We start from the raw sequence: 27686 nt of genomic DNA, 5'->3' as shown, positions 1-27686 counted from the left end.
AAAAACTATTTCCAAATGAGACCTGATGAGAAGGGCAAAATCTGACAATCCAGAAGAGAGCACTTCTCCAGGACTGGTACAGGTTAAAAATGTCAGCAGTTGCTCCAAAGAGCAACTTCTAGGAAGCGAAAGCCCATACAAATAACTTCCTTCTACACAAACACAACAGAGTGATGTAATGGCCCAGTAGAGATTTTTTTTTCTCCTTTCCTTTCTAACTTTGGGCTCAAGAATTCAAATTTGCCCCTGCTGTCAATTTACACCCTTGACAAAGAAACATATAGATGAGTCACTTACAGTCACTAAGCAGAGGAGAAGTTTCAGACATAAGCTCTTCAGACTTTCAGAACCTTCTGCACAAAGCAATGAATCCAAACTCTCCATCAAGTTCTGAGAAAGAGAACCATTAAGTATTAAACCATATCAAAGAACACCTCCACCATGTCTTTGTCAAACTCTGGGTTATGTTATGCAGGGTAACGTGAATAACATAAAATGAAGCAACCATATCATTCCCTGAGGCTTAGGCTTTGCAAGACTAGACATAAAAAAGGAAGACTTCTAAGTCTAGCTATTTTGGGAAAAATGCTTTAGAACAACCACAAAGAAGAATAAAGAATTTACTATTCCAGCAAATGAATGTTTGCAGCCTATCACCCTCACATAAACCTTCAGACTAGAATGAAATTTTTAAAAAGATTAATAACAGTTAAATAATATACAAATTAAAAACAATAAATAATAAACTAAATAAAATTAACTTCTATTAAATAAATTTTAAATAATAAATTAAACAAATGGTTAAGTTAAAGGTTAATAATAATGGTTAAACAACTAGGTATGTTTCATTATTTGATAAAGAAAGCATATCACTTGATGCAGGCACACTGAACAAACAACAAAGAGATAATATCACTACTAGCTATTCACTGGCCATATGCACTATCCAACAAAGCTAGCTCATATCCATCCTGGTCGATTCTACTAGACAATGTGATTAGAGTTTAACACTTGTACTAACAACCAACTGTTTTATCCAATGTAGTCAGAAGATGAAACCTTTGGATACTACAAGGAAGAAAAAAAGAAATATTTTACATTAAAAAAAGGAGGGAAATGAACGGAGAATTAGGATGTAGCGGGACTTCCCTGGTGGTCCAGTGGTAAAGAATCCACCTTACAATGCAGGGGACGCTGGTTCGATCCCTGGTCAGGGAACTAATATCCCACGTGCCATGGGGCAACTAAGCCTGCCCGCCACAACTACTGAGCTCTCACGTCTGTGAGAGAGCCCACATGCCACAAACTACACAGCCCACGCGCTCTGGAGCCTGTGAGCCACAGAGAGAGAAAACCTGCAGGCCACAACTAGAGAGAAGCCCGTGCACCACAATGAAAGATCCCACATGCTTCAACGAAGATCCCGTATGCTGCAACTAAGACCCGACGCAGCCAAAAATAAATTAAATAAATAATAAATAAATAAATCTTAAAAAAAAAAAAGGATTTAGTGTGCTGGAAGGTCAAGTGAAGGTTCAAAATAAGCTACTTCAGTTCAATTCAACAAATATGTAGTAAGAGTCTACTATATGCTAAATATTGTGTTTTCTAAGAAAAAAATAAGACAATGACCCTTGCTCTCAAGGTGTTTCTAGTCTAATACGAGAGAAAAACAAATAAACAGTTTTAATGGTTACTATGACAGTAATATATATGGAGGAAGGGAATTAGCTCAGAAGTTACCTATTCCAGGACTCCTCAGGGACAGGCTGTTATTTTGAAAAATCGGTAGGAATTAATTAAAACTTGAGGAGGAAAGGAATTCTAGACAGGCATTAGCATGATCAAAGACACATGAAAAATGAAACGGCCCTGGACATGCAGTTGGAATACAGGCAGTTTGTTATTATAGAAGTATAAAGAGTGAGGCACAGTGATGAGAGATGCGATTTGAGAAATAAATAGAAGATCACAAAAGTTTTATAAGGCTAATGAGGGAGTTTGGTCTTTATCCTTTTAGTGATAGGAAACTAATGAAGGGTTCTAACCAAGAAAGATTTGAGTGTTAAGTTACATCACTCTGCTGTCAGTGTGGATGACAGATTTTAAAGATGGTAAGGCTGGAGAGAGGGAGACAAAAGAAGACTAACCTATCAGTTTTCTGAGGATGGTTGCCATGTCTTATTTGCCTCTGTATCCCCGATGCCTGGCACAGAGGAGCATAACAAATGTTTGTCAAAAGAATGAAGGCATCACTGCAATAGTTCAGGGATAATGGGGACTTTGGCAGTAGGGGAAAAAAAGAAAAAACAGGTATGAGAAGTATGAGCTGAGGTAAAATTAGCTGAACATGGTGATAGTCTGGATATGAAAGATGAGGGATAGGAAAGAGTCAAGGGTGACTCTCAGGTTTTTGGCTTGGGGAACCGGGAAGACAGGCACCCCCATTCTGACACAGAATGAATGAGGAAGAACAGAAGTAGAGAAAACAATGAGTTCCATTTTGGATATGCCAAACAAGAGGTACTTAGGTAAGTGGATATATTCAGCAAGTGCTTACAGAGAACAGGTCTGAGACTCAGGAGGAATTAAGGCTAAAGGTAGAGAGTTAGTAATCAGCAGTATACAGGCAGTAGTTAAAACTGTAAGAATGAAAAAGATATCTGGAATTTTACCATATATATATATATATATATATATATATATATATATATATATAGACTGTAAAAGGCTAGAATTAAAAACTGACTCCAGGTACTAAATCTTTGTGTATTCCTAATTGCATATTCGTAACTTTTTTTTTTAAATAAATTTATTTATTTTATTTATTTATTTTTGGCTGCGTTGGGTCTTCGTTGTTGCACATGGGCTTTCTGTAGTTGCAGTGAGTGGGGGCTACTCTTCATTGCAGTGCACGGGCTTCTCCTGTTGTGGAGCACCGGCTCTAGGCGCACAGGCTTCAGTAGTTGTGGCTCGCGGGCTCTAGAGCACAGGCTCAGTAGTTGTGGCGCATGGGCTTAGTTGCTCCGCGGCATGTGGGATCTTCCTGGACCAGGGACCGAACCCATGTCCCCTGCATTGGCAGGCAGATACTTTTTTTTTTTTTAAAAGACACCAATTGTACTTGAACATTTGTTACTTTTTTTTTTTTTTTTAATTTATTTTTGGCTGTGTTGGGTCTTCGTTTCTGTGCGAGGGCTTTCTCTAGTCGTGGCAAGCGGGGGCCCCTCTTCATCGCGGTGCGCAGGCCTCTCACTATCGCAGCCTCTCTTGTTGCGGAGCACAGGCTCCAGACGTGCAGGCTCAGTAGTTGTGGCTCACGGGCCCAGCTGCTCCGCGGCATGTGGGATCTTCCCAGACCAGGGCTCGAACCCGTGTCCCCTGCATTAGCAGGCAGATTCTCAACCACTGCGCCACCAGGGAAGCCCCTGGCAGGCAGATTCTTAACCACTGCGCCACCAGGGAAGTCCCACATATTTGTAACTTTTAAAAAATAAACTAATCACTATAAGGATTATTTGGCATACAGATTTCTTTATTTTAAATGTAGTGAATGAGAGAAGACAGGTTCTTCAAAGTTCATATTATGAACAACATTTGCTCAAGATAGTGACAAATACTGCAAATCAGATATCCGATAAGGGACTTGTATCCAAAATATATAAAGAACTCTTACAACTCAACAATAAAAAGACAAATAATTCAATCTACAAATGGGCAAAGGATTTGAATAGACACTTCATACACACACACACACACACACACACACACACACACACACACACACATACACATACACACATTGCTGGGGAAAATGTAAAATGGTACTGCCACTTTGGAAAACAGTTTGGAATTTCCTCAAAATGTTAAACATAGAATTACCATATGAGGGACTTCCCTGGTGGCACAGTGGTTAAGAATCCACCTGCCAATGCAGGGGACACAGGTTCAATCCCTGGTCTGGGAAGATCCCACATGCCGCGGGTCAACTAAGCCCATGCGCCACAACTACTAAGCCTGTGCTCTAGAGCCCAGGAGCCACAACTACTGAGCCAGTGCTCTGGAGCCTGCAAGCCACACTACTGAAGCCCGTGCACCCTACAGCCCATGCGCTGCAACTACTGAGCCCATGAGCTGCAACTACTGAGTCTGTGTGCTGCAACTACTAAAGCCTGCATGCCTAGAGCCCAAGCTCCACAAGAGAAGCCACCGCAATGAGAAGTTCGCGCACTGCAATGAAGAGTAGCCCCCGCTCGCCGCAACTAGAGAAAGCCTGTGCACGGCAACAAAAACCCAATGCAGCCAAAAATAAATTTAAAAAAAATTCAATCATCTATGTCTGAGTCCAAATCTTCTAGTGTATCTAACTGTCTGCAGATGACCCATGAACAGCTGTCAGAAGCAGACATCCACAGGCACATCTACAGCTTATGCCTCACCTTCATGCACAGCTCCGCCTTGTCAAAGCCCATCAGCATGTTGATAATGTCAAACCCAGAGGTAGACTTATTTTTTTGATGGACTCCTCGAATGAGTGCACACAAGGTCTGCAGAGATGAGAGAAAGAATTCTTTCTAGAAAGGAAGTCTCAAAATGTAAAGGGCATTGGATCAGTAGCCTCACACTGCAACCTCAGAACCTTCTCCTTACACAGCTGACATTCAATTGCTCTATTCTCTGAGCTCCAAAACACAGTCTGGGTCTTAATATGTGCAAAATCCAGAAATGAAAAGAGGAACAGCAACTGAAACTGTTGTCATCCTCTTTTCTTATTCTTTGCTGGCCATCCACTTTTTCAAAATTACACTGCAGACAAAGACTGGAAGGTGATATTCAAAAATAAGACACAGTTCTTGAGTCTGAATCATGGGATTGGTGGAGCTTTCCTTTATTTAAAATTCATTTTAGAATTTACATAATAGTTTATCGTTTTTAATAACTATAGAAGTCCCTATATGATAACAACCAATCAATTCAAATCTTAAAAATTCATTACAATCCCCATCCACTACTTACTAGCTGTGTGAGCCTAGACAAATTAGTTAACTTTTCAGTGCCTCATTTTTCTCAGCTATAAAATGGGAATGATAATAATAGCATTAACCTCATAGGGATGTTGTGATGGCTATGTGAATTAATACTGTAAGGCACTCACTTAGAATAATCCCTGGAACTTTGTTAAAATTCCTGGAATAGTGCCTGGAACTTAACTTTGTTACAGCTCAATAAATATCAGGTATTATAATAATGTACTATATTTTTATGGGTCACCAAGTGGCTTAATGTCAATTTATTTCCACCGGACTAAAATCAGTTTATAATTCATGCCCCCACAGTGAGCCATTGTAATTACAGGAAGTAAAATTTCCAACTTTCATTTCAACTTTCAATTAATAGTCACTACAACTGTGATGCTTGAAATGTAGAATTTACTGTCCAAGGGTTAACAAAGCTACAGGATAAACATGGTCCTTCTTTCTGGGGCGTCAGCTCAAGAGGTAATTTCTACAGTTTACAGATGAGAAAACTGGGGCTCACAAAGTGATCTACCCAACTTGTAAGTTAGAAACTTAAACCCAATTTACCAAAATTTCCAATAAAATCCTTTATGCTGTCATCAGTTCTTCATATTCTAAGCTTGTCAATCACTACCCTAAATACTCAGCCCAATCTAGGCTACACTGGAGCTACTAGACTATAAACTCTAGAAATTTTGCCCATCATTCATTCAAAAAAATTTACTTCTAGAATGCTATTTGCCAGGCACTGTTCTACACACTAGGAACAAAGTATTGAATAATACTGTCTTTGCCCTCAAGAAGCCTATAATGTATCCCACCAGCTCAATGCTTGGCATGTAACAGTAATTCAAGAAATAATGAATGTAGTTCAAGAATAATGAATCTTCCTCATGATCATGCCACTTAGCATTAAGAATAGTGATTCTTAATGTTTTTAGAGTTACAGACCTTTTTGAGAATCTGACGAAAGCCCTCTCTCCAAAAGAAATGTGCATATACACATAACGTACATTTACACATAAAATATTACATATAACTTCAGGGAGTCAAGGACCTTCTCAAACCTCACGTTAAGAAAATACTGTTTATTTAATTAAGAAAGTCTTCTGATTTTTGCTGTAGACTAATCAACCTTGCCAGAGTTTCCTCTCTCTTCCTGTCCTCAAGTAATAATAAAAACTCTGTCAAACATTCTGCCTTGGCATTAGATCAAATTATACAAATGGACAAGATTACTACTATAGTCATCAACTTGTTTAACCAGAAAGATGGCTAAACAAACATGACATAGATGTTTGATTACTTAAAGAAATAAAGAAAAAAAAAAGAAAGCAAGCCTCATACATAAGGGCAATTTTAGGTTCCTCAAGTTCCAACAGATGTATTACAATTTCTTTCTCCTATTAAACAACAAGACTTCCCCAGTCTCCCAGCCTTGTACCTGCAATGCATTGACCACTCGAATTGGATGCTCCTCTCCCAGAGCCTGGATGCAGTGTTGAAATAAGCAATTAACATTGTCCTTGATCTTCATTAACTCCTCACCATCAAGAGATTCCAGCTTGCCTTCTAGGTACTCTAAATTCACCTAACAAGGAAACAATAAGGGCCTGAGTGCATTTTTACTGCAGCACCTAGAACACATGTGAAGGCAATCTCAGTTACCAGGAAAATCCACAGGTGCCACCAAGTCTTACCTTCATAAGGAAGAGCTCCTCCCAAAATCGAGGACTGCACTTACTAGGGTCCTCTGTCTGAAACCAGAAGATAAGTATATTCAATATCCCCAGCTAACACCAAAGCATTAAGAACACATTTGAAAGGGTCACTACACATAATCAACCTTACCTTTCACAATTAACTTTGAAAATGCTTGGTCGTTCCAAACAGCTATAATGGGGAACAAGTTTTTTGGGGTTTTTTCCCAAATGGAAGACATTGTGCATGGATATATATTCCCTGCACCAAAAGTTAAATGGCTCAAAGAACCTCCCTCAAATCTTTCTCTTCTTAGCAAGAAAAGAATCTAGCCATCTGAATCAGTTAGTCACATTATGATATATCCCCATTGAATTTGTATGTTGCTCAGTTTTCAAAGCCCATTCACATACATGAAATACAATGGCCCAGTGAGCCAGGTAGGGTAGATATTATCATTATCCTCCTTTTAGGAAAGAGAGTCCACAAGACTTACACAAGTGCAGGAGCCAGAACCCAGATCATCTAAGTAATACTGCCATGATTTTTACAACATCCTGCTTCTACTTGCCCTCCTGTATGCATTTAGTCCTCTGTACAGAGCCTGTAATATGCTCTTTTCTTACTTCAAATTGGTCCATAATTAGCAAAATTATGGTGCTAAAATCCAAATTTTCTTAGGAATAATTTTCAAACAGAAATTCTAGGAAGTTAGAGGCTTCTGGTTAGTGAGTGAAATAAGAAAAAGAGAACCCTTACTTTACAGGAAAGCTAATGACATAAAACCAGTATGTCAATTGCCTGCTATCACCTTACCTTAATTTGACCTTTTAAAATTACTACCAAGAACTAATATCTTCATTAGTTAAGAACTTCTGATCAAATAAGAAAATATTATCCTAGGAATCTCCTCTGGCTTTTTAATTGAGAATGACATAAAGAAGCAACACTTCTGGCCTTCTAATAAGGTTCTCATTTAGTGAATTCTTTCTATCCCTTTCTCTCAAGTCCTGCTCCCCAAGAGGGGCCACACATTGACCCTCACACTTCTGTAATGTCATTTTGTTGTTTATATATGAAACAGGGAATTCATGGAGCTGGTATTTCCCATGCTCAAAGCTCTCTCAAGCAGGAGTCATATGTATACCAAGCTTATTACTTAAAATAGAAAGAGCCCTAATAGGATCCTAATAACCACTCATTTTCTCTGTACAGCCACCTATACTGACCTGGGCAATTCTGTATTAACTGTCTGCATGTCAAACTTTGTCTCTGAGGCTTGCCAAGAATTAGATGTTTTACTTGATCAAATTATTTATCCAAGGCCATGTGGCAAAGTTGAACAAGTAAGGACTCTGGAGTCAGACACTAGGGTTCAAATCACAGCTCCTTCACTTTCTAGCTATGACTGCCAGTTTTCTCATTATCATGCTCTTTTACATGGCACATGTAAAAACATAGCCTTCTTGCAGCATTCTTGTCAGAATTAGAGCTAATGTATTTGGTGATGCATTTAGAACAATGTCAAGCACACAGTAGGAACTCAAGAATCTCCCTCAAATTTTTCTCTTCTTAGCGAGAAGTGAACCTAGCCATCTGAATCAATTAGTCATATTATGATGCATCCCCATTGTATTTGTATGTTGCTCAGTTTTCAAAGCCCATTCACATACATGAAATACAATGGCCCAGTGAGCCAGGTAGGGTAAATATTATCATTATCCTCCTTCTAGGAAAGAGAGTCCACAAGATTTACACAAGATACGGTTAACTCCTTTTACAAGTATTACGTTTTAAATGTTTACATGTACTACTTATGACCAGGATTTCAGAAGTCAAGTACATCTGCAGGGTATCTAATCACTCTAACCTTCCCTGAAAGTGTATATTTTACAACACAGGCTTGGACCATGGTCAATAAGCAGTTCTGAAGACCCAGAGAAATCCCCTAATCTAATTGCTAATAATTCCTCAGTCTTCTCATAGAATTGGAAGATGAGATAGTCTAACTAAGCAATTGTTCTGTCCACTAACAACTTGAGATGGAATATAATAGTGCATCTTTTGAAAATATCTGAATTAGATAGAATTCTAGGGCCAAAAGGAAATTCAAGGGACATCTAGGATAGAAAGGTCCTTATGTCAAATCATAAGGGGACTTCCCTGACGGTCCGGCGGTTAAGACTCCACGCTTCAACCTCAGGGGGCACAGGTTCGATCCTTGGCCAGGGAACTAAGATCCCACATGCCACGAGGCACAGCCAAAAAAACAAAAAAATCATAAGGAAGAAAAGTCTTATAGATATTCAGAAAAGAAGTTTCCTGAGCCTTCCTCCCTCCTTTCGATTGTTTTACCCAGCCCAAGTTGTTATACGAACAACATAATAACAATCTATATTAATTAACACATGATCATAATTTCTACCATGAGAGAGCTCACCCTCACCCTTGTTCTCTCTCTTTCTCCCTCTGAAGAACTAGAAGGTAGCAGGCAGAGGTGAGGTTATTTCTCATTTTGGAACAAGAAACTAAGGAGTCAACCTGTGCCCAGTGTCAGGGCTCCAGGCCTTACCATGAAGATCTCATCATACATCAGCACCACTTTTTCCTTCAGTGGTTTTTTGTAGGCTGAAGATTTCCTGAGCAAACCCCCTCGTTTCTCTACCTGTGCCATGGTTAGAGAATCTGTGAAAAGAAAGCCACAGTTAGTGCTAGAAATGCTCTCTAAGATGTTGGAGAATCTATTGAAATACCTCTCAATGGGAAATTTTTTAGGAAGAAGAAATGATAAACAACCATGCTATAGATTTTGTGCATCTGTCCAACGCCCCCTTCTCTAACCAGGTAATTTCAAGGTTTAAATCATTACTTGGCTTACAGCACAACACATTTTACATCCTTAAAACATGCCAGTGGACAAGACTTAAAGAAGATGTAAAACAAAGCAGGAAAGTGTAACTAGCTCCATCTGTAATAGGTCTGGCCATATATCTGACGGTGATGGAAGGAAGGCTGCAAAGCACACGCTGCCCACAGACTGATGATGAAGTTAAATTTCAAGTATTGATCGAGCTTAGGACCATTAAGGCAGGAAGTGTGCTGCAGACTGATGTGCTCCATTGATTTCCCCAAAGTAAGTAGCTCTTCCTCACTGCAAAGTACTTGCCCTTCACTGCCTCATAAATCACACTGCACTTGACCATCTTCAGAAATTCCTCTGGAAAGAGACCCAAGGCAGAAAACAGCAGTTAAAAGACCAAAAGTTAAATTTAATTTCAAAATAACCAAAAATAACAATATATTCCTTTCAAGTTTCTTTTTTTATATTTATTTATTTGGCTCCGCTGGGTGTTAGTTGCAGCACACGGGATCTTCATTGCGGCATGCGGGCTCTTTTAGTTGTGGCATGCATGCGGGATCTAGTTCCCCGACCAGGGATGGAACCCGGGCCCCTTGCATTGGGAGCTCAGAGTCTTAACCACTGGACCACCAGGGAAGTCCCTCAAATTTAATTATACATATATTTGTAACACCGTACTGCAGATCAAACTTCAGTGTATTTTTTTAATTCTATATAAAAGCAGTTCCATGAATCATGCCCAAATTTTCCCATCTTGCTTCAAGGAATTCTCAATTTTTTTCAAATGAGAACTTGAAATCCCACAGGTCTCCATGTGGATTTACACATATTCTCTCACTTCCCAGATTCTTTCTACTGTTGACAAAATTCCTCTCTTTCTCTTAAATCCTAGGCTCTAGTTGTGAAACTTAATCTCACCCAGTAGCAAGTATGGATAGTACTGAGGAGACTGATTTCACTTCCAGACAAATCCAAAGCAGCAGAAAATTAATTTTGTTCAATGATGTTTGGAAAATACATACTACCTTTCAAATCAAAATCAAAATTTTGTTTAAGGAAGAGATGCATCCAATAGCATAAAAGACTGTATCTCAAACATCATCTATCTCTAATACATATAGCCAACAAGGAGATGCACTTTTGAGCGCTAAAAGCACAGAAAATTTCAACTGGATGTTAAGCATCCTTAGCACAGGGACTATATCTTACACTTTTTCCATAAGCACTTGGCTCATGGTAAATGCTCAGTGTATGCTTATCACTGACTGATTGTAAATGGCAGAGACCTGAGCAGCCCTAGGTCTGACCTAAAATTTTAGTTAGACCTATCTCTATCAAAGCCTCACTAAGCCCTCATATTCTTTTACGATCCAGAGAAAACTGAAGGAAAAAATAACAACAACAAAAAAAGAGAAGATTCTTTCAGGCAATTTATACTATATTGATCATGGCTTTGCCTTAAAGCATGAAATACAGCCTCCATTCAAAACATTCCTGTGTCTTTTAAATAGGCTGTCAAGAGGAAGATGTCCTTATCGGGGGAAAATAAATTGGAAATCAAGAGGATCCTATTAAAATAAATCAAAAGCAATGCAATTCTAAGCTTAGTGGATATAGACCTTTCATGTGCTCAGCTTCAACCAGTTGATTAACAAGAATAGTGGGAACCACAAGTCCCTGGATGTCAAAAGCACATGTTTACAAACATCTCCCTCTGAGGATTTATAATTAGGTTACTGCTAATCAATGTCCAGCCCAAATCTAATAAACTCACTTTCTCTATTTCAGAATCAATACTTTCTAATAAGCAAAAGGGAATAGGAGAGGAGGGAAAAACAATTTCAACCCGAAGTACCAAATTTCCTAAGAAATTAAATTGTTTTCATCACTCTCCTTCCATTTGGAGCAGGGGGAAATTCAACCAAGGGCCTCAACACATTACTCTCTGTCATCATCACAGGCACCTGGAATTTACCACCCAAGCTGTCTGAAGTGTGACTGGAAACTGACAACATAAAGTCTCCTCCTTCTGCCAGCACTTCTACCCATTGAGCACAGCAAAGAAGGGTGTTTCTAGGGTAATAGACTGGAAGAAGTGTAGAACTCTTACAAAAGTCTTTCTGAGGTCTCAGAAATTAAGCTTGTGCTTCCAAATTTGAAAGTAAAATATCTGACTGGTAAAGCAGTAAATTGGAATACATCAGTAATGTGAGTGTAATCTGTTCATATCCTCCCAGTGTTTCTTTCCTCTTTCACAATCCTCCCCTGTTGTAGAGAGAACGGGTACCAGCTGAGGAGCAGCAAGACATAATGGAACAAACAACCGGCAGAACTGAGACTAGAACACAGATCTCCCAACCAACTAGATGACACTGAGTAAATCATTGTGCTTCTCAGTTTCCTTACAAGTAAAACTAGGGGACTGGACTAGACATATCATCTAATGATTCTCTTAGCATCCCTGAAATACCACAAACACATAAGGAACACCTAAATATTATAAAGCACTAGTTTAGGCACTAAGGGGTTACAAAGAGGAAACTACAGACCGGATCCTCTAGGAGCTCACAATCTATTAGCAGAGACAGGCACAGAATAACCCACAGCACAAGGCAAATCATGAGAAATAGAGTAAAAGTACAAAGAAAATGCTATGGGACTACAAGGAAGAGAAAGCAGCATTCTATGAGTACACTATGACCTCTGTTGATCTAGGCTTTTAAATCCTTCTAGCGAAGACGTAAACACAGCAAAGCCACAGCAATCCCACAGAAATGTCATCTTAGACATTAACATAGTTTCTCAGAAATAAGACATAAAGTAGACAAAGTATAAAAAAGAATTAGGCAAAAAAAAAAAAGAATTAGGCAACTTTTCAATACTACTTTCACCTACCACCAAACTTAGGAATGGCTTCAAATCCCCCGAACTCAATGGTAAATCAATGAAGTCTTTCATTCCTAAACCTCAGGGACTGCTGGTCCCATGATCTGCAGCACAACTTCTCTCTGAAAGACCAAAGTCATACAACTTTTTAAGAACTATATCTTAAAGCAATCCAGCCACACACTTCTTAAATGTACATCACTTCACATCCCTACAGGATAAAATAATCAAATAGCAAAAACCTAAAGCCAAACACTTCCAATGTCTTACAAGCAAGGAATGCTAGTTACACTTAACTAATTATTCATTTATTTTACTGTCTTCTTGAGCACAATACATGCCAACTCTAGTATCAGAAAATTAATCTAATAGAAATTCACTCTGATTTCCAGAGTTACCAGTTAATCTATCAAAAGTCTTGGTATTGTATCTATATGAGATGATGGAGGTTAACTAAATCTGTTGAGGTAATCATTTCACAAAATACATAAATCAAACCATTATGCTGTATACCTTAAATATATACAGTGATGTCTTTCAATTATTTCTCAATAAAACTGGAAAAAAATCTTTACAAAAAGTATTTGGTTTTAGTCCCAATTCTTATACACTTATTCTATAACTTTAAGTTTCCTTTCCCTTCCTGGCTTGAATTTGCCAGTCTGTAAAAAGAAGTCATGCCAAGGATGTGCAGAAAAGGTAACCCTTGTACACTGCTGGTGGGAATGTAAATTGGTACAGCCACTACGGAAAACAGTATGGAGGTTCCCCAAATATTAAAAATAAAACTACCGGGGCTTCCCTGATGGCGCAGTGGTTAAGAATCCACCTGCCAATGCAGGGGGACAGGCATTCGAGCCCTGGTCCGGGAAGATCCCACATGCCGCGGAGCAAATAAGCCCGTGCACAACTACTGAGCCTGCGCTCTAGAGCCCATGAGGCACAACTACTGAGCCCACGTGCCACAACTACTGAAGCCCCGTGCGCCTAGAGCCCATGCTCCACAACCAGAGAAGCCACCACAATGAGAAGCCCGCGCACCCCAACGAAGAGTAGCCCCCGCTCTCCGCAACTAGAGAAAGCTCACATGCAGCAACAAAGACCCAATGCAGCTAAAAATAAATAAGTAAATTAATTTTAAAAAATGAAAAACAGAAAAATAAAACTACCATATGATCCAGCAATCCCACTTCTGCATATATATCCGAAGAAAATAAAATCACTATCTTGAAGAGATGTACCCTCATGTTCACTGCAGCATTATTCACAATAATCAAAACATGGAAATAACCTAAGTGCCCATCAATGGACAAATGGATAAAGAAAATGTGGTATGTACATACAATGGAATATTATTCAGCCATAAAAAAAGAAGGAAATCCTGCCATTTGCAACAACACGGATGAATCTTGAGGGCATTATGCTAATGAAATAAGTCAGACAGAGAAAGACAAATATTGTATGATCTCAATTATATGTGGAATCTAGGGCTTCCCTGGTGGCGCAGTGGTTAAGAATCCGCCTGCCAATGCAGGGGACACAGGTTCGAACCCTGGTCCAGGAAGATCCCACATGCTGCGGAGCAACTAAGCCCGTGCGCCACAACTACTGAGCCTGCGCTCTACAGCCTGCGAGCCACAACTACTAAGCCCGCGTGCCACAACTACTGAAGCCTGTGAGCCTAGAGCCCATGCTCTGCAACGAGAAGCCACTGCAATGAGAAGCCTGCGCACTGCAATGAAGAGTAGCCCCTGCTCACCACAACTAGAGAAAGCCCGTGCACAGCAAGGAAGACCCAATGCAGCCAAAAATAAATAAATAAAATAAATTTATTTTAAAAAAAAAATTATATGTGGAATCTAAAAAAAGTCAAACACATAGAAATAGAGTAGATTAGATTGGTGGTTGCCAGGGGATGGGGGATGGGGCAAATGGAGAGATGTTGGTCAAAGGGTACAAACTTCCAGTTATAAGATGAATAAGTTCTGGGGATCTAACATACAACCCAGTGACTACAGTTAACAATACTGTTATTGTATATCTGAAAGTTACTACGATTAAACCTTAAATGTTCTCACCACAAAAAAAGAAAAAAAAGTGACTATGTGAGGTAATGGATGTGTTACCTAACTTCATCATGGTAATCATTTCACAATATATATGTATATCAAATCATCATATTATATACCTTAAAATTATACAATGTTATATGTAAATTGTATTTCAATAAATGGCGGGGAGGGCATGGAACAGCTCTCCATGGCTTTCAATGAAATGGTCTGGAGTGCTAGGTTCATACTTGTAATGGACTATTAGCAAGCATCACCCTCACTTCACTGTTCAGGGACGCTCCAAAACACTAGTGTAGGTAGATGCTGAGGTAAACATCCCAAAACATTTCAACCAGTATATAAGAAAAGAAAAAGGAGAAGAGAAAGAAAAGAAGGGGAAAGAAGGAAAATTAATAAAAATAAACGTGCCCATCTTCTAGGAAGAAAAAAACACGCACAGATCAGGTGTTCATTCAACGAATATTGATCACCTAAGCATTAGGGATACAGCAGTGAACAAGCAGACAAGATCCCTGCTCTCGGAGTTTTCATTCTAGTAGAGGAAGACAACAAACAAGTTAAGTTGAGACAATGAAAAGTATCTTGAAGACAAATTGTCTAGGGGGACTACAACAGATTGCAGATTAAGGGCCTCTATGGGAAGTGATATGTGGACTGAGATCAGAATAACAGAAAGAAAACAGCCATGTGAAAATCCTGGGAAAAGTGTTCCAGATAGAGGCAGTGGCAAGTGCAAAGGCTCCAAGATTTGAATACACTTGGCATGTTCAAGAAACAGAAATGCCAGGGTGCCTATAGTACAAACATTCCCTTTTTGAAAGGTTTTTGTAAAACTTATGGAAGTGGGGCTTCCCTGGTGGCACAGTGGTTAAGAATCCACCTGCCAAGGCAGGGGACACGGGTTCGAGCCCTGGTCCGGGAAGATCCCACATGCCGTGGAGCAACTAAGCCCTTGCACCACAACTACTGAGCCTGCGCTCCAGAGCCAGCGAGCCACAACAACTGAGCCCGTGTGCCACAACTACTGAAGCCCGCATGCCTAGAGCCCATGCTCCGCAACGAGAAGCCACCGCAACGAAGAGCAGCCCCAGCTCGCCGCAACTAGAGAAAGCCTGTGCACAGCAACAAAGACCCAACGCAGGAAGGAAGGAAGGAAGGAAGGGAGGGAGGAAGGAAGGGAGGGAGGGAGTACAAACTAATGATTTCATTTATATGAAACTCAAAAAGGCAAAATTAGTCTATGGTGACAGACGTCAGAATAGTGGTTACCCTGGGTGGGGAGATGAGTGGGAAGGAGCACAAGGAAGCCTTCTGAGGTGCCAGAAATATGCTTTATCTTGACCTGAGTGGAAGTCACACAAATATGTACATGTGTAAAAGAATTATCAAGTCATACACTTCACATTATGTACACTATTCCTCAATCTAAAATAATGCATGTGCTCATATATGTATATGAAAATTTAACAATACCCATGCAGAACACTAGAACAAAGGCTAGTAGGGACCCCACCTTGCACACACAGGACACTGATCTAAAATTACCACCAAAGAGTTGACACTTATTTCGTACTTGCTACATACCAAGCACTGTTCTAAGCACTTTATATACATTAATTCATTTTATCCTCACAACAAACCTATGATCCAGGAACTTTACAATAAGAAAACTAAAGCATGAAGTGGTTAAAAAACAAAAATTTAAAAATTTGCCAAGATAAGTGAAAGTAGGGACTCAAACCCAGAAAGCCTGATGTTTGAGTTCAGCCCTTAACCACTGTACTATACTGAGCAGGAATGAGCAGAAGTAGAGTAACCTACACATAAACAAAGCTGAGCATCTGCAGAGAAACTGAAGAGGTTCCAGGTAAGTGAGGAGGAAAAGTATATGCTCGCTGACCTTAATGAACAAACTTTGGAATGTCCAGATATCTTGAGTTTCATCACTAGTTTGCCCATAGGTAGATGTGCCATGGTAGGAAGCAAAAGGTAACTGTCTGATACATGCATATGTATATAAATATTGATAATGGTAAAGTAAAAAAGAGATAGACAAATTAATGAAATAGTAGAAAACTTAGAAGGAAAAACTAGAGAGGAATCTGAGTTTCTATTCAAGTTGACAGATGTATTCAATATGGTAAACAGAAAAATTTTTTTAAAAGGCTGAAATACACTGATATCCACTACAGGATTTAATTGATACTATTTTAACTGAGCTAAGTCAGTGCTCTGAGGATAATTCTCCACCAAAACTTCATTATGAATGGAAAGATATTGTGAAAAATGCTTTACCCCTGCAGAGCTATGATCACATGTTTCAGAATCTCCTGGCATGCCTCCTGGAAATGTAGACTCCTAAGCCCACCTCCCCACTACTGAAACAGATTTTTCAAGATAAGGATTAGAGGTCTACATTTTTAATAATCACTGCAGTCAGTGGTTCTCAACTGGGGCAATTTTGCCTCCCAGAGGACATTTGTCAATGCCTGGAGACATTTTTGGTTGTCACAACTGGGAGGGGAGGTACTACTAGCATCTACTGGGTAGAGGCCAGGGATGCTGCTAAACATCCTAAAGTATACAGGACAGTTACCACAACAAAGAATTATCTGGCCCAATAAGTCAATAATGCCGAGGTTGAAAAACCCTGCCCCAAATAATTCTGATGCTCACTAAATTTGAGAAGTACTCATCTGAGCCTTAAACCAGGCCTTCAAAAGAAAGGAGCATCTGGACAGATGATTTTGAGAGGATGAATAAAACTTCTGCCATCTCTAGAAAAGGCACTGGAGCAATCCTTACCTACTTCCAGCTCATTCTTCCCATACTAACTCACCAACGCATCCCCTTTCCTTAGGATCTTAGCCGCAGTTTGCCCATCTGTGAAGGATCACTACAAAACACACTGACTATAGTAATCCACAATGCCTAGCGAAGGAGATGAAAATCCTGTCTGCCCAGGAGATGTGGCTGAGTCAGATATTACCACTCCACTGTCTAACAATGAGCCATTCACCCAACACACAAGAGGGGGCAATATGTTTATAAAGCCAGAAATAGCCTCCTCCAGGACTCTCCTAAAAAAAGTTCCCTAGTTCCTCTAGATGTGAGGGTTTTTTTTTTAATCTTTTAGACAAAAGTTATCTGCTCCCTATGTTCTTCTACAAGGCATCCCACACTCCCAAGGTAAACACCAGCACTATAATGCAGGGCATTTCTACCTCCAAATACCAACCCTTCGTTTCTCAGACAAGCTCCTAACATGCCTCTTCCTTTCTGAAGGCCCCAAGGATTTAGCTCACTTGCTGCATTCACATACTGCTGTTCCACATGATTCCCTGCCATACCTTCTCTCAGTAGCATGCGACACAGGTTCCCCCAATTGCACCCTATAGATTGGCTCTAAAACCAGCATATAATTCCTTTCCATTTTAATGGATTTTTACTGGTAGTCACTCCAAGTCTTTTATACCTCCAAAATGAAAATAAAGAGAGGCCTTCATTCTTGAAGCCATCTCTCTAAATTCCCTTCATAGAGAGCTCCAGGACAGGCCACCACACTTCTGTTCTTTTACAGTTTTTTTTTGAATTTTATTTTACTTATTTTTTATACAGCAGGTTCTTATTCGTCATCCATTTTATACACATCAGTGTATACATGTCAATCCCAATCGCCCAATTCATCCCACCACCATCCCCACCCCCACCAGGCCACTTCCCCCCTTGGTGTCCATACGTTTCTTCTCTACATCTGTGTCTCTATTTCTGCCCTGCAAACTGGTTCATCTGTACCATTTTTCTAGGTTCCACATACATGCGTTAATGTACAATACTTGTTTTTCCCTTTCTGACTTACTTCACTCTGTATGACAGTCTCTAGATCCATCCACGTCTCTACAAATGACACAATTTCGTTCCTTTTTATGGCTGAGTAATAGTCCATTGTATATATGTACCACATCTCCTTTATCCATTCGTCTGTCAATGGGCATTTAGGTTGCTTCCATGACCTGGCTATTGTAAATAGTGCTGCAATGAACATTGGGGTGCATGTGTCTTTTTTAATTATAACTTTCTCTGGGTATATGCCCAGTAGTGGGATTGCTGGGTCATATGGTTATTCTATTTTTAGTTTTTTAAGGAACCTCCATACTGTTCTCCATAGTGGCTGTATCAATTTACATTCCCACCAACAGTGCAAGAGGGTTCCCTTTTCTCCACACCCTCTCCAGCATTTATTGTTTGTAGATTTTCTGATGATGCCCATTCTAACTGGTGTGAGGTGATACCTCATTGTGGTTTTGATTTGCATTTCTCTAATAATTAGTGATGCTGAACAGCTTTTCATGTGCTTCCTGGCCATCTGTATGTCTTCTTTGGAGAAATGTCTATTTAGGTCTTCTGACCATTTTTTGATTCGGTTGTTTCTTTTTTTAATATTGAGCTGCATGAGCTGTTCATATATTTTGGAGATTAATCCTTTGTCCGTTGATTCATTTGCAAATATTTTCTCCCATTCTGAGGGTTGTCTTTTTGTCTTGTTTGTAGTTTCCTTTGCTTTGCAAAAGGTTTTAAGTTTCATTAGGTCCCATTTGTTATTTTTGTTATTTCCATTACTCTAGGAAGTAGATCAAAAAAGATCTTGCTGTGATTTATGTCAAAGAGTGTTCTTCCTATGTTTTCCTCTAAGAGTTTTATAGTGTCCAGTCTTATATTTAGGTCTCTAATCCATTTTGAGTTTATTTTTGTGTATGGTGTTAGGGAGTGTTCTAATTTCATTCTTTTACATGTAGCTGTCCAGTTTTCCCAGCACCACTTATTGAAGAGACTGTCTTTTCTCCACTGTATATTCTTGCCTCCTTTGTCATAGATTAGTTGAGCATAGGTGCGTGGGTTTATCTCTGGGCTTTCTATCCTGTTCCATTGATCTATATTTCTGTTTTGGTGCCAGGACCATACTGTCTTGATTACTGTAGCTTTGTAATTAGTCTGAAGTCAGGGAATCTGATTCCTCCAGCTCCATTTTTTTCACTCAAGACTGCTTTGGCTATTCGGAGTCTTTTGTGTCTCCATACAAATTTTAAGATTTTTTGTTCTAGTTCTGTAAAAAAATGCCATTGGTAATTTGATAGGGATTGCACTGAATCTGTAGATTGCTTTGGGTAGTATAGTCATTTTCACAATATTGATTTCCCAATCCAAGAACATGGTATATCTCTCCATCTGTTTGTATCATCTTTAATTTCTTTCATCATTGTCTTATAGTTTTCTGCACACAGGTCTTTTGTCTCCCTAGGTAGGTTTATTCCTAGGTATTTTATTCTTTTTGTTGCAGTGGTAAATGGGATTGTTTCCTTAATTTCTCTTTCAGATTTTTCATCATCAGTGTATAGGAATGCAAGAGATTTCTGTGCATTAATTTTGTATCCTGCAACTTTACCAAATTCATTGATTAGCTCTAGCAGTTTTCTGGTGGCATCTTTAGGATTCTCTATGTATAGTATCATGTCATCTGCAAACAGTGACAGTTTTACTTCTTCTTTTCCAATTTGTATTCCTTTTATTTCTTTTTCTTCTGATTGTTGTGGCTAGGACTTCCAAAACTATGTTGAATAATAGTGGCGAGAGTGGACATCCTTGTCTTGTTCCTCATATTAGAGGAAATGCTTTCAGGTTTTCACCATTGACAATGATGTTTGCTGTGGGTTTGTCATATATGGCCTTTATTATGTTGAGGTAGGTTTCCTCTATGCCCACTTTCTGGAGAGTTTTTATCATAAGTGGGTGTTGAATTTTGTCAAAAGCTTTTTCTGCATCTATTGAGATGATCATATGGTTTTTATTCTTCAGTTTGTTAATATGGTGTATCACATTGATTGATTTGCGTATATTGAAGAATCCTTGCATCCCTGGGATAAATCTCACTTGATCATGGTGTATGATCCTTTTAATGTGTTGTTGGATTCTGTTTGCTAGTATTTTGCTGAGGATTTTTGCATCTATATTCTTCAGTGATATTGGTCTGTAATTTTCTTTTTTTGCAGTATCTTTGTCTGGTTTTGGTATCAGGGTGATGGTGGCCTCATAGAATGAGTTTGGGAGTGTTTCTTCCTCTGCAATTTTTTGGAAGAGTTTGAGAAGGATGGGTGTTAGCTCTTCTCTCAATGTTTGATAGAATTCACCTGTGAAGCCATCTGGTCCTGGACCTTTGTTTGTTGCAAGATTTTTAATCACAGTTTCAATTTCATTACTTGTGATTGGTCTGTTCATATTTTCTGTTTCTTCCTGGTTCAGTCTTGGAAGGTTATACCTTTCTAAGAATTTGTCCATTTCTTCCAAGTTGTCCATTTTATTGGCACAGAGTTGCTTGTAGTAGTCTCTTAGGATGCTTTGTATTTCTGCGGTGCCTGTTGTAACTTCCCCTTTTTCATTTCTAAATTTATTGATTTGAGTCCTCTCCCTCTTTTTCTTGATGAGTCTGGCTAACGGTTTATCAATTTTGTTTATCTTCTCAAAGAACTAGCTTTTAGTTTTATTGATCTTTGCTATTGTTTTCTTTGTTTCTATTTCATTTATTTCTGCTCCGATCTTTATGATTTCTTCTACTAACTTTGGGTTTTGTTTGTTTTTCTTTCTCTAGGTCCTTTAGGTGTAAAGTTATATTGTTTATTTGAGATTTTTCTTGTTTCTTGAGGTAGGCTTGTATAGCTATAAACTTCCCTCTTAGAACTGCTTTTGCTGCATCCCATAGGTTTTGGATCATCGTGTTTTTGTTGTCATTCGTCATTTAAAGCTTGTGTTTCATTATTAATTTTCTGTTTGGATGATCTGTCCATTGGTGTAAGTGAGGTGTTAAAGTTCCCCACTATTATTGTGTTACTGTCGATTTCCTCTTTTATAGCTGTTAGCAGTTGCCTTATGTATTGAGGTGCTCCTATGTTGGGTGCATATATATTTATAATTGTTATATCTTCCTCTTGGATTGATCCCTTGATCATTATGTAGTGCCCTTCCTTGTCTTGTGTAACATTCTTTATTTTAAAGTCTATTTTATCTGATATGAGTATTGCTATTCCAGCTTTCTTTTGATTTCCATTTGCATGGAATATCTTTTTCCATCCCCTCACTTTCAGTCTGTATGTGTCTCTAGGTCTGAAGTGGGTCTCTTGTAGACAGCATATATATGGGTCTTGTTTTTGTATCCATTCAGCGAGCCTGTGTCTTTTGGTTGGAGCATTTAATCCATTCACGTTTAAGGTAATTATCGATATGTATGTTCCTGTTACCATTTTCTTAATTGTTATGGGTTTGTTTTTGTAGGTCCTTTTCTTCTCTTGTGTTTCCCACTTAGAGAAGTTTAGCATTTGTTGTAGAGCTGGTTTGGTGGTGCTGAATTCTCTTAGCTTTTGCTCGTCTGTAAAGCTTTTGATTTCTCCGTCAAATCTGAATGAGATCCTTGCCGGGTAGAGTAATCTTGGTTATAGGTTCTTCCCTTTCATCACTTTAAATATATCATCCCACTCCCTTCTGGCTTGTAGAGTTTCTGCTGAGAAATCAGCTGTTAACCTTATGGGAGTTCCCTTGTATGTTACTTGTCGTTTTTCCCTTGTTGCTTTCAATAATTTTTCTTTGTGTTTAATTTTTGTCAATTTGATTACTATGTGTCTGTGTGTTTCTCCTTGGGTTTATCCTGCACTTCCTGGACTTGGGTGGCTATTTCCTTTCCCATGTTAGGGAAGTTTTCGACTATAATCTCTTCAAATATTTTCTCTGGCCCTTTCTCTCTCTCTTCTCCTTCTGGGACCCCTATAATGCGGATGTTGTTGCGTTTAACGTTGTCCCAGAGGTCTCTTAGACTGTCTTCATTTCCTTTCATTCTTTTTCCTTTATTCTGTTCCACAGCAGTGAATTCCACCATTCTGTCTTCCAGGTCACTTATCCGTTCTTCTGCTTCAGTTATTCTGCTATTGATTCCTTCTAGTGTATTTTTCATTTCAGTTATCATATTGTTCATCTCTGTTTGTTTGTTTTTTAATTCTTCTAGGTCTTTGTTAAACATTTCTTGTATCTTCTCGATCTTTGCCTTCATTCTTTTTCTGAGGTCCTGGATCATCTTCACTATCATTATTCTGAATTCTTTTTCAGGAAGCTTGCCTATCTCCACTTCATTTAGTTGTTTTTCTGGGGTTTTATCTTGTTTCTTCATCTGGTACAAAGTCCTCTGCCTTTTCATTTTGGCTATCTTTCTGTGAATGTGGTTTTCCTTCCACAGGCTCCAGAACTGTCTACCCTTTTGTTCTATCATTTCTGTTTTTTTTAATTACTGGGGATGGAATTCATCACTCATTCCTCCAAATCTTTCAGAGCACAGCCTCCCACTCAAGGTGGTATATAATAATACATAACACTACTGAGCAGTCCCTATGTACTTGGCACTATTCTAAGTGATTTAAATATGCTGTACTTAATCCTTACAATAAGCAAATGAAGTAGGTACTAATACCATAATTTTACAATGAGGATTTTACTTTGCCCAACGTAATGAATTTTAAGTGGTACAGCCACTAAATCTTTCTCTCTGGTAGCCCTCCTCCCTATGAGAATATCTTGTTAGTGCAAAAAAAGCAGGTGCTAACTAGTAGAACATTCAAAATCCAGATTCAGTTAAAATTCTATGGAAACTCCAAACTGATATCCATAATATCAACATTCCCACTTTATCCAAGAAAAGTCAGTCAACTCAGGACATCATCTGACAAGCAACATCCCTATTTTCTAGATGCTAGGATAGAACCAGCCTGATTCAGTAATAAGCACATGTGCCACTATGGGGCAGCGTCTATATCTTGTGTGTGCTCTGAATAGCGCTCACCTCAGAGTGAGTATTTAGGCTACACTTGAAAGTGGAATTAACTCAGGAACTTTCCCAAGACTAAGCAGCAAGTGGCAAAACCAGGATTTCTGCAATCTTTACTCTGGATATCAGCCATAGTCTGTACCTATTAGAAGTGAACTAGCTTCACAGAAGAGAATTCAGTCTGGTCCCATCAGAATTTACTGAGTCTGCCAACTTTCACAAACTAATAATACAGATGAAGAGGTTTAAATAAACATGACCATCTCAGGTTCCCTTTCAAATGATTTTACACAAGAAGGAATGCACTTGCACCTTCAGAAGGAGGAACCAACTTCAAACTGACAGGATTTCAGGAAACTCTGATTGAAAATCACATTTTTCTGACATCTCCCAGAATGAGAATTCATTGTAAGATCCTCTTCTCAATGAGCAGGAGCCTCTTATAAATAATACTGTCTATCTCCTGCTCAAGCCCTGAACTTCCTCAAGCAGCAGCACATCACTCATATCTTCTTCATTTCCTTTCCTGTTGACCCATACAAGCCTCATGAATACCACCTAAGTATAAAATGAAAATTATAAGACAGACTCCCATAATCTTCTTAGAGAAAGCCCAAAAGGTAACTTCGACCTGGCAAAGTAAATTGATTTCCTGCTAGCTTAACTAACATTTATTGAGAGCTTATAATAACACAGGCATTGTATAAGGGGAAAAGGGACACAAAATTATTGAGTTATATGGCCCCTGCCTTGAGAAGCTCACTATTAAGTGGAAGAAGGGCATATTCTAATATTTCCTTATAAAGAAATAAAATAAACATTACTTTCCCAGGATTTTTTTCAAATATGTCCTCACTTACTCCAAGCTATTGCCAAGATATCAAGCTTACCAGGCCTCCTTACTTCCAGCTGCCTAGTAACATCTCCATGTGCATATCCCACAACAACTTGATCTCAGCATACCAGACTATCTCCCCTATACCTCTTTCTATAGTCATCCAAACCTTAAAAAAATCTGCTCTACTTTTACTAATCCATATCCTGGTCAATGAAATTCCCATTTACCCAATTTCTCAAATCAGAAAACTTAGCCCACTGTCTCTCCCCAAACAGTCACTAAATCCTATTGCAACTATCTTAGAACTACTTCTAAAATCCATTCCCCTCCTCTGCATTCCCACGGCCACATTTTATTCAGACTCTCAGTCAACTGCAACAACTCTAATTAGTCTCACTGCCTCATTTCTCATTACTTTAATCTGCACTTCTGTCACTCCCTAACATTAAAACACTCCAATAGCTCCCTACTCTCTTTTCAGTCTCACCGCCTGGCAATTTCCCCACCACATATCCTGTTTTGGACAAATTTCTGACACTTAAACGTCATGTTATTTTTTTTTCCTCACACTTTCACCATGCCTTTGCTCATGCTGTTGTCTCCATCTGGAATGCCTTTCTTTACTTGTGCAAGCTCCTACCCATCTTCCAACACCCAACTCAAGTATCCCCTCCCTACAGACATTTCCCTGACTTTCCAGGCAATGGTAATATTTCCTTCACACCATATAAATTCCTTGTAATGGATATGTAACACACAGCACTACAATTTTCATGTGATTATGTCTCTCCGATGTTCTTGAGGAAAGATATTCATATTAACCCCAGTGCCAGTTACGTAAGTGCTCAATAGGGACGTCCCCGGTGGTCCAGTGGGTAAGACTCCACGTTCCCAGTGCAGGGGGCCTGGGTTCGATCCCTGGTTGGGGAACTAGATCCTGCATGCGTGCCGCAACTAAGAGTCCACATGCCACAACTAAGAAGTCCGCATGCTGCAACTAAAAGATGCCACATGGGTTAAGAGTCCTTCTGCCAATGCAGGGGACACCGGTTCAAGCCCTGGTCCAGGAAGATCCCACGTGCCGTGGAGCAACTAAGCCCATGCGCCACAACTACTGAGGCTGCGCTCTAGAGCCCATGAGCCACAACTACTGAACCCGTGTGCCACAACTACTGAAGCCTGTGTGCCCAGAGCCTGTGCTCCACAACAAGAGAAGCCACCGTAATGAGAAGCCTGCATGCTGCAACGAAGAGTAGCCCCCACTCGCCGCAACTAGAGAAAAGCCTGCGCGCTGCAATGAAGACCCAATGCAGCCATAAATAAATAAATAAATATTTTTTAAAATAAAAATAAAAATGAAAGATGCCACATGCCGCAACAAAGATCCCACATGCCGCAACTAAGACCCAGCGCAGCCAAAAATGCATTAAAAAGAAAACTTAATAAGTGCTCAATAAATGTGTTTAATAAACAGTGTGCCCTCACATATCCTGGATCAATTTGTTTTCTGGTTATTTTCCCCAAATTTGATGGATTCTTGAACTTGGCTCTACATAAAAGTAGAACTTTCATAACACTGCTTTGAGTTTTCAAGAGGTTTTATTACTATTATTATTCTTCAAATGTCGAACAAGTGTATGAATTATAATGTCTAAACACCCAATGAAAATACCTTAAAGGTTCCCCTATTCATTAAGGAACGAATGAGACTCCCCCTTCACAATCCTAACTAGAAGTATCCACCTTTCTCTAGACTGATTGATCTGATATCTGGAAAAGCCCTCACATAGGAACTACTGTGCACACAAGACCAACTGAAGGTACACCCAAAATAATTCCAATTAACTTGTGCTAAATTAAGAGCAGGGACACAAACCCTATTTTCCCTGGTTTACAAAGTCAGAGAGAGTATAGAAGAGCAAAGAAACAGCTCTCACTGAACTCAAAACTTTTTCTGGAGAGGACGAATTGGGGAGGGTCGGATGATCCACATTTACCCAGGCCTGTCCAAGTTTCTACTTCCCCAAGGTGAAAGGCAGCACTTCTCAGTTTCTGATAGCTCTTCCCCAGAGAACCAGTTTTTATCTCCTGTTTCTTCCCTACACTTGCCTGGAAACAGGTTCGTTTCCCAGGTTCACACGGAGTAACCAGAGAAAACACGGTAGCTTCACTGATTGTGTGTAAAGGGTGGGCTGAAGCCCGGCGATCAGAGACTGTAAAGAGGAGATGGGGACCTTCCGGGACGCCTGATGACTCCAGGCAGACAGGGCTTCCTCTAGCCCTTCTCCGAGGTCTTACCCCACGCCCTCACCCCAGAGACAGGCTAAGCAGAAGGCCACTCGAGTGGGAAACACCTGGGAGGAAAGCTCTCAAGGTAGCCTGAAGGGTCGGAGTCTGCCTTGTGCTGGGTCAAAGGTCAGCGCCTCGGCTACCAGTAGGGCCCAGCAGGGACCCGGAGCGAGAGGCGTGTGACCGGCACTGGAGGATTAGAAGGACCGGCAGCTGGAGTACCGAGCCGCTTCTCGCTCCGGTCCGCCGCCCCAGGCCCAGCCTCCCCGCCGCACGCAGCCTCTGCGCTCCCCAGCAGCTGCCCTCCCTGCCTCTCCCCCTATAACCCCTGCCGTGCCCTAGCGAGCGCAGGCCCCGCCTCCAGGGCCGCCTCAGGGCCAAGGCCTAGTATGGCAGTACCCGCAGAGGTTGGCCAGGTTCGGAGACCGGCCCGGGTCGGCGCCGCTTACCGAGCGCCGCTTACCCTGGCTCCTCCTCCACCACCCGCGCCGCTCCCGGACGGCTCGCTCCCGACGCCACCGACGCCGCAGCTGCTCCGGACTCACGGACGCGCTCCCGACCTCCCCAGACCCTTCCCCCGGCCCGCCGTGCCCCGCAGGATCCTAAAGCCTGCCGCGTGATACGTTCGCCCGCGCCGACTGCCTGAGGCTGGCTCGGACCACGATTCCCAGCAACCATCACAAAGACTACGACTCCCGAAATGCACCGCGAGAAAGAAATTAGCAAAAGAAACATGTATCAAGAGTGTACTGGATGCAAGTTGAATTAGCAGTTTCTTTAAATATGGCAGACCCTGAAGTCGGCAATTCCACTTCCAGGAGTAAATATATCCTCTAGAAACACTGGCAAAGTTTGGAAAGATATATGTTCCAAGCTCTTTATTGCAACTCTGTAAGTGAAAGACTGGAAACAAACTCATTCAATCAACATATACGTATTGTGTAGCTACTATGTACAAAGTACCGTGTAAAGCTGTGTCAACTTGGCAAGTTACCTCTCTGAGTCTCAGTTTTCTCACACGCAAAATGGAAGATTAAAAAAAGACATGCCGGGCAGTGTGTGCGTACGTGTATGTGTCTCCTTATAATGACTTTATAAAGTTGGTACCTCACAGATAACAAAAAAAAAAGGTTTTGAGTGATTACACAGCTTGCTTAATGTT

At 40.1% G+C, this 27686-nt stretch overlaps 1 protein-coding gene across 9 annotated transcripts in view; it reads right to left on the bottom strand.

Annotated features, from left to right (window-relative positions):
- ARMH3 (armadillo like helical domain containing 3) overlaps positions 1-27177 on the bottom strand; it is a 190703-nt gene extending 163526 nt beyond the window's left edge. For 2 of the 9 annotated variants that reach the window (XM_082425161.1, XM_082425165.1), the window contains exons 1-7: positions 26974-27175; positions 12475-12587; positions 9292-9404; positions 6719-6775; positions 6463-6609; positions 4440-4547; positions 298-390 (exon numbers count right to left, since the gene is read on the bottom strand). In XM_082425161.1, coding sequence (XP_082281287.1) covers positions 298-390; positions 4440-4547; positions 6463-6609; positions 6719-6775; positions 9292-9393 — 507 coding nt within the window. In that variant the 5' untranslated portion in view covers positions 9394-9404; positions 12475-12587; positions 26974-27175. Of the gene's footprint in view, positions 1-297; positions 391-4439; positions 4548-6462; positions 6610-6718; positions 6776-9165; positions 9234-9291; positions 9405-12474; positions 12588-26973 lie in introns of those variants that run through there. The other 7 variants (XM_082425169.1, XM_082425163.1, XM_082425162.1 and 4 more) reach the window with 7 other exon arrangements.
- Positions 27178-27686: the final 509 nt, after the last annotated feature.

Source organism: Balaenoptera physalus (genome assembly GCF_965194825.1).
Source record: "Balaenoptera physalus genome assembly, chromosome: 14".
In the NCBI taxonomy this organism is placed as follows: Eukaryota; Metazoa; Chordata; class Mammalia; order Artiodactyla; family Balaenopteridae; genus Balaenoptera; species Balaenoptera physalus.
Note: the sequence above shows the minus strand (reverse complement) of the source record. Positions and strands in the feature narration are given on the sequence as shown.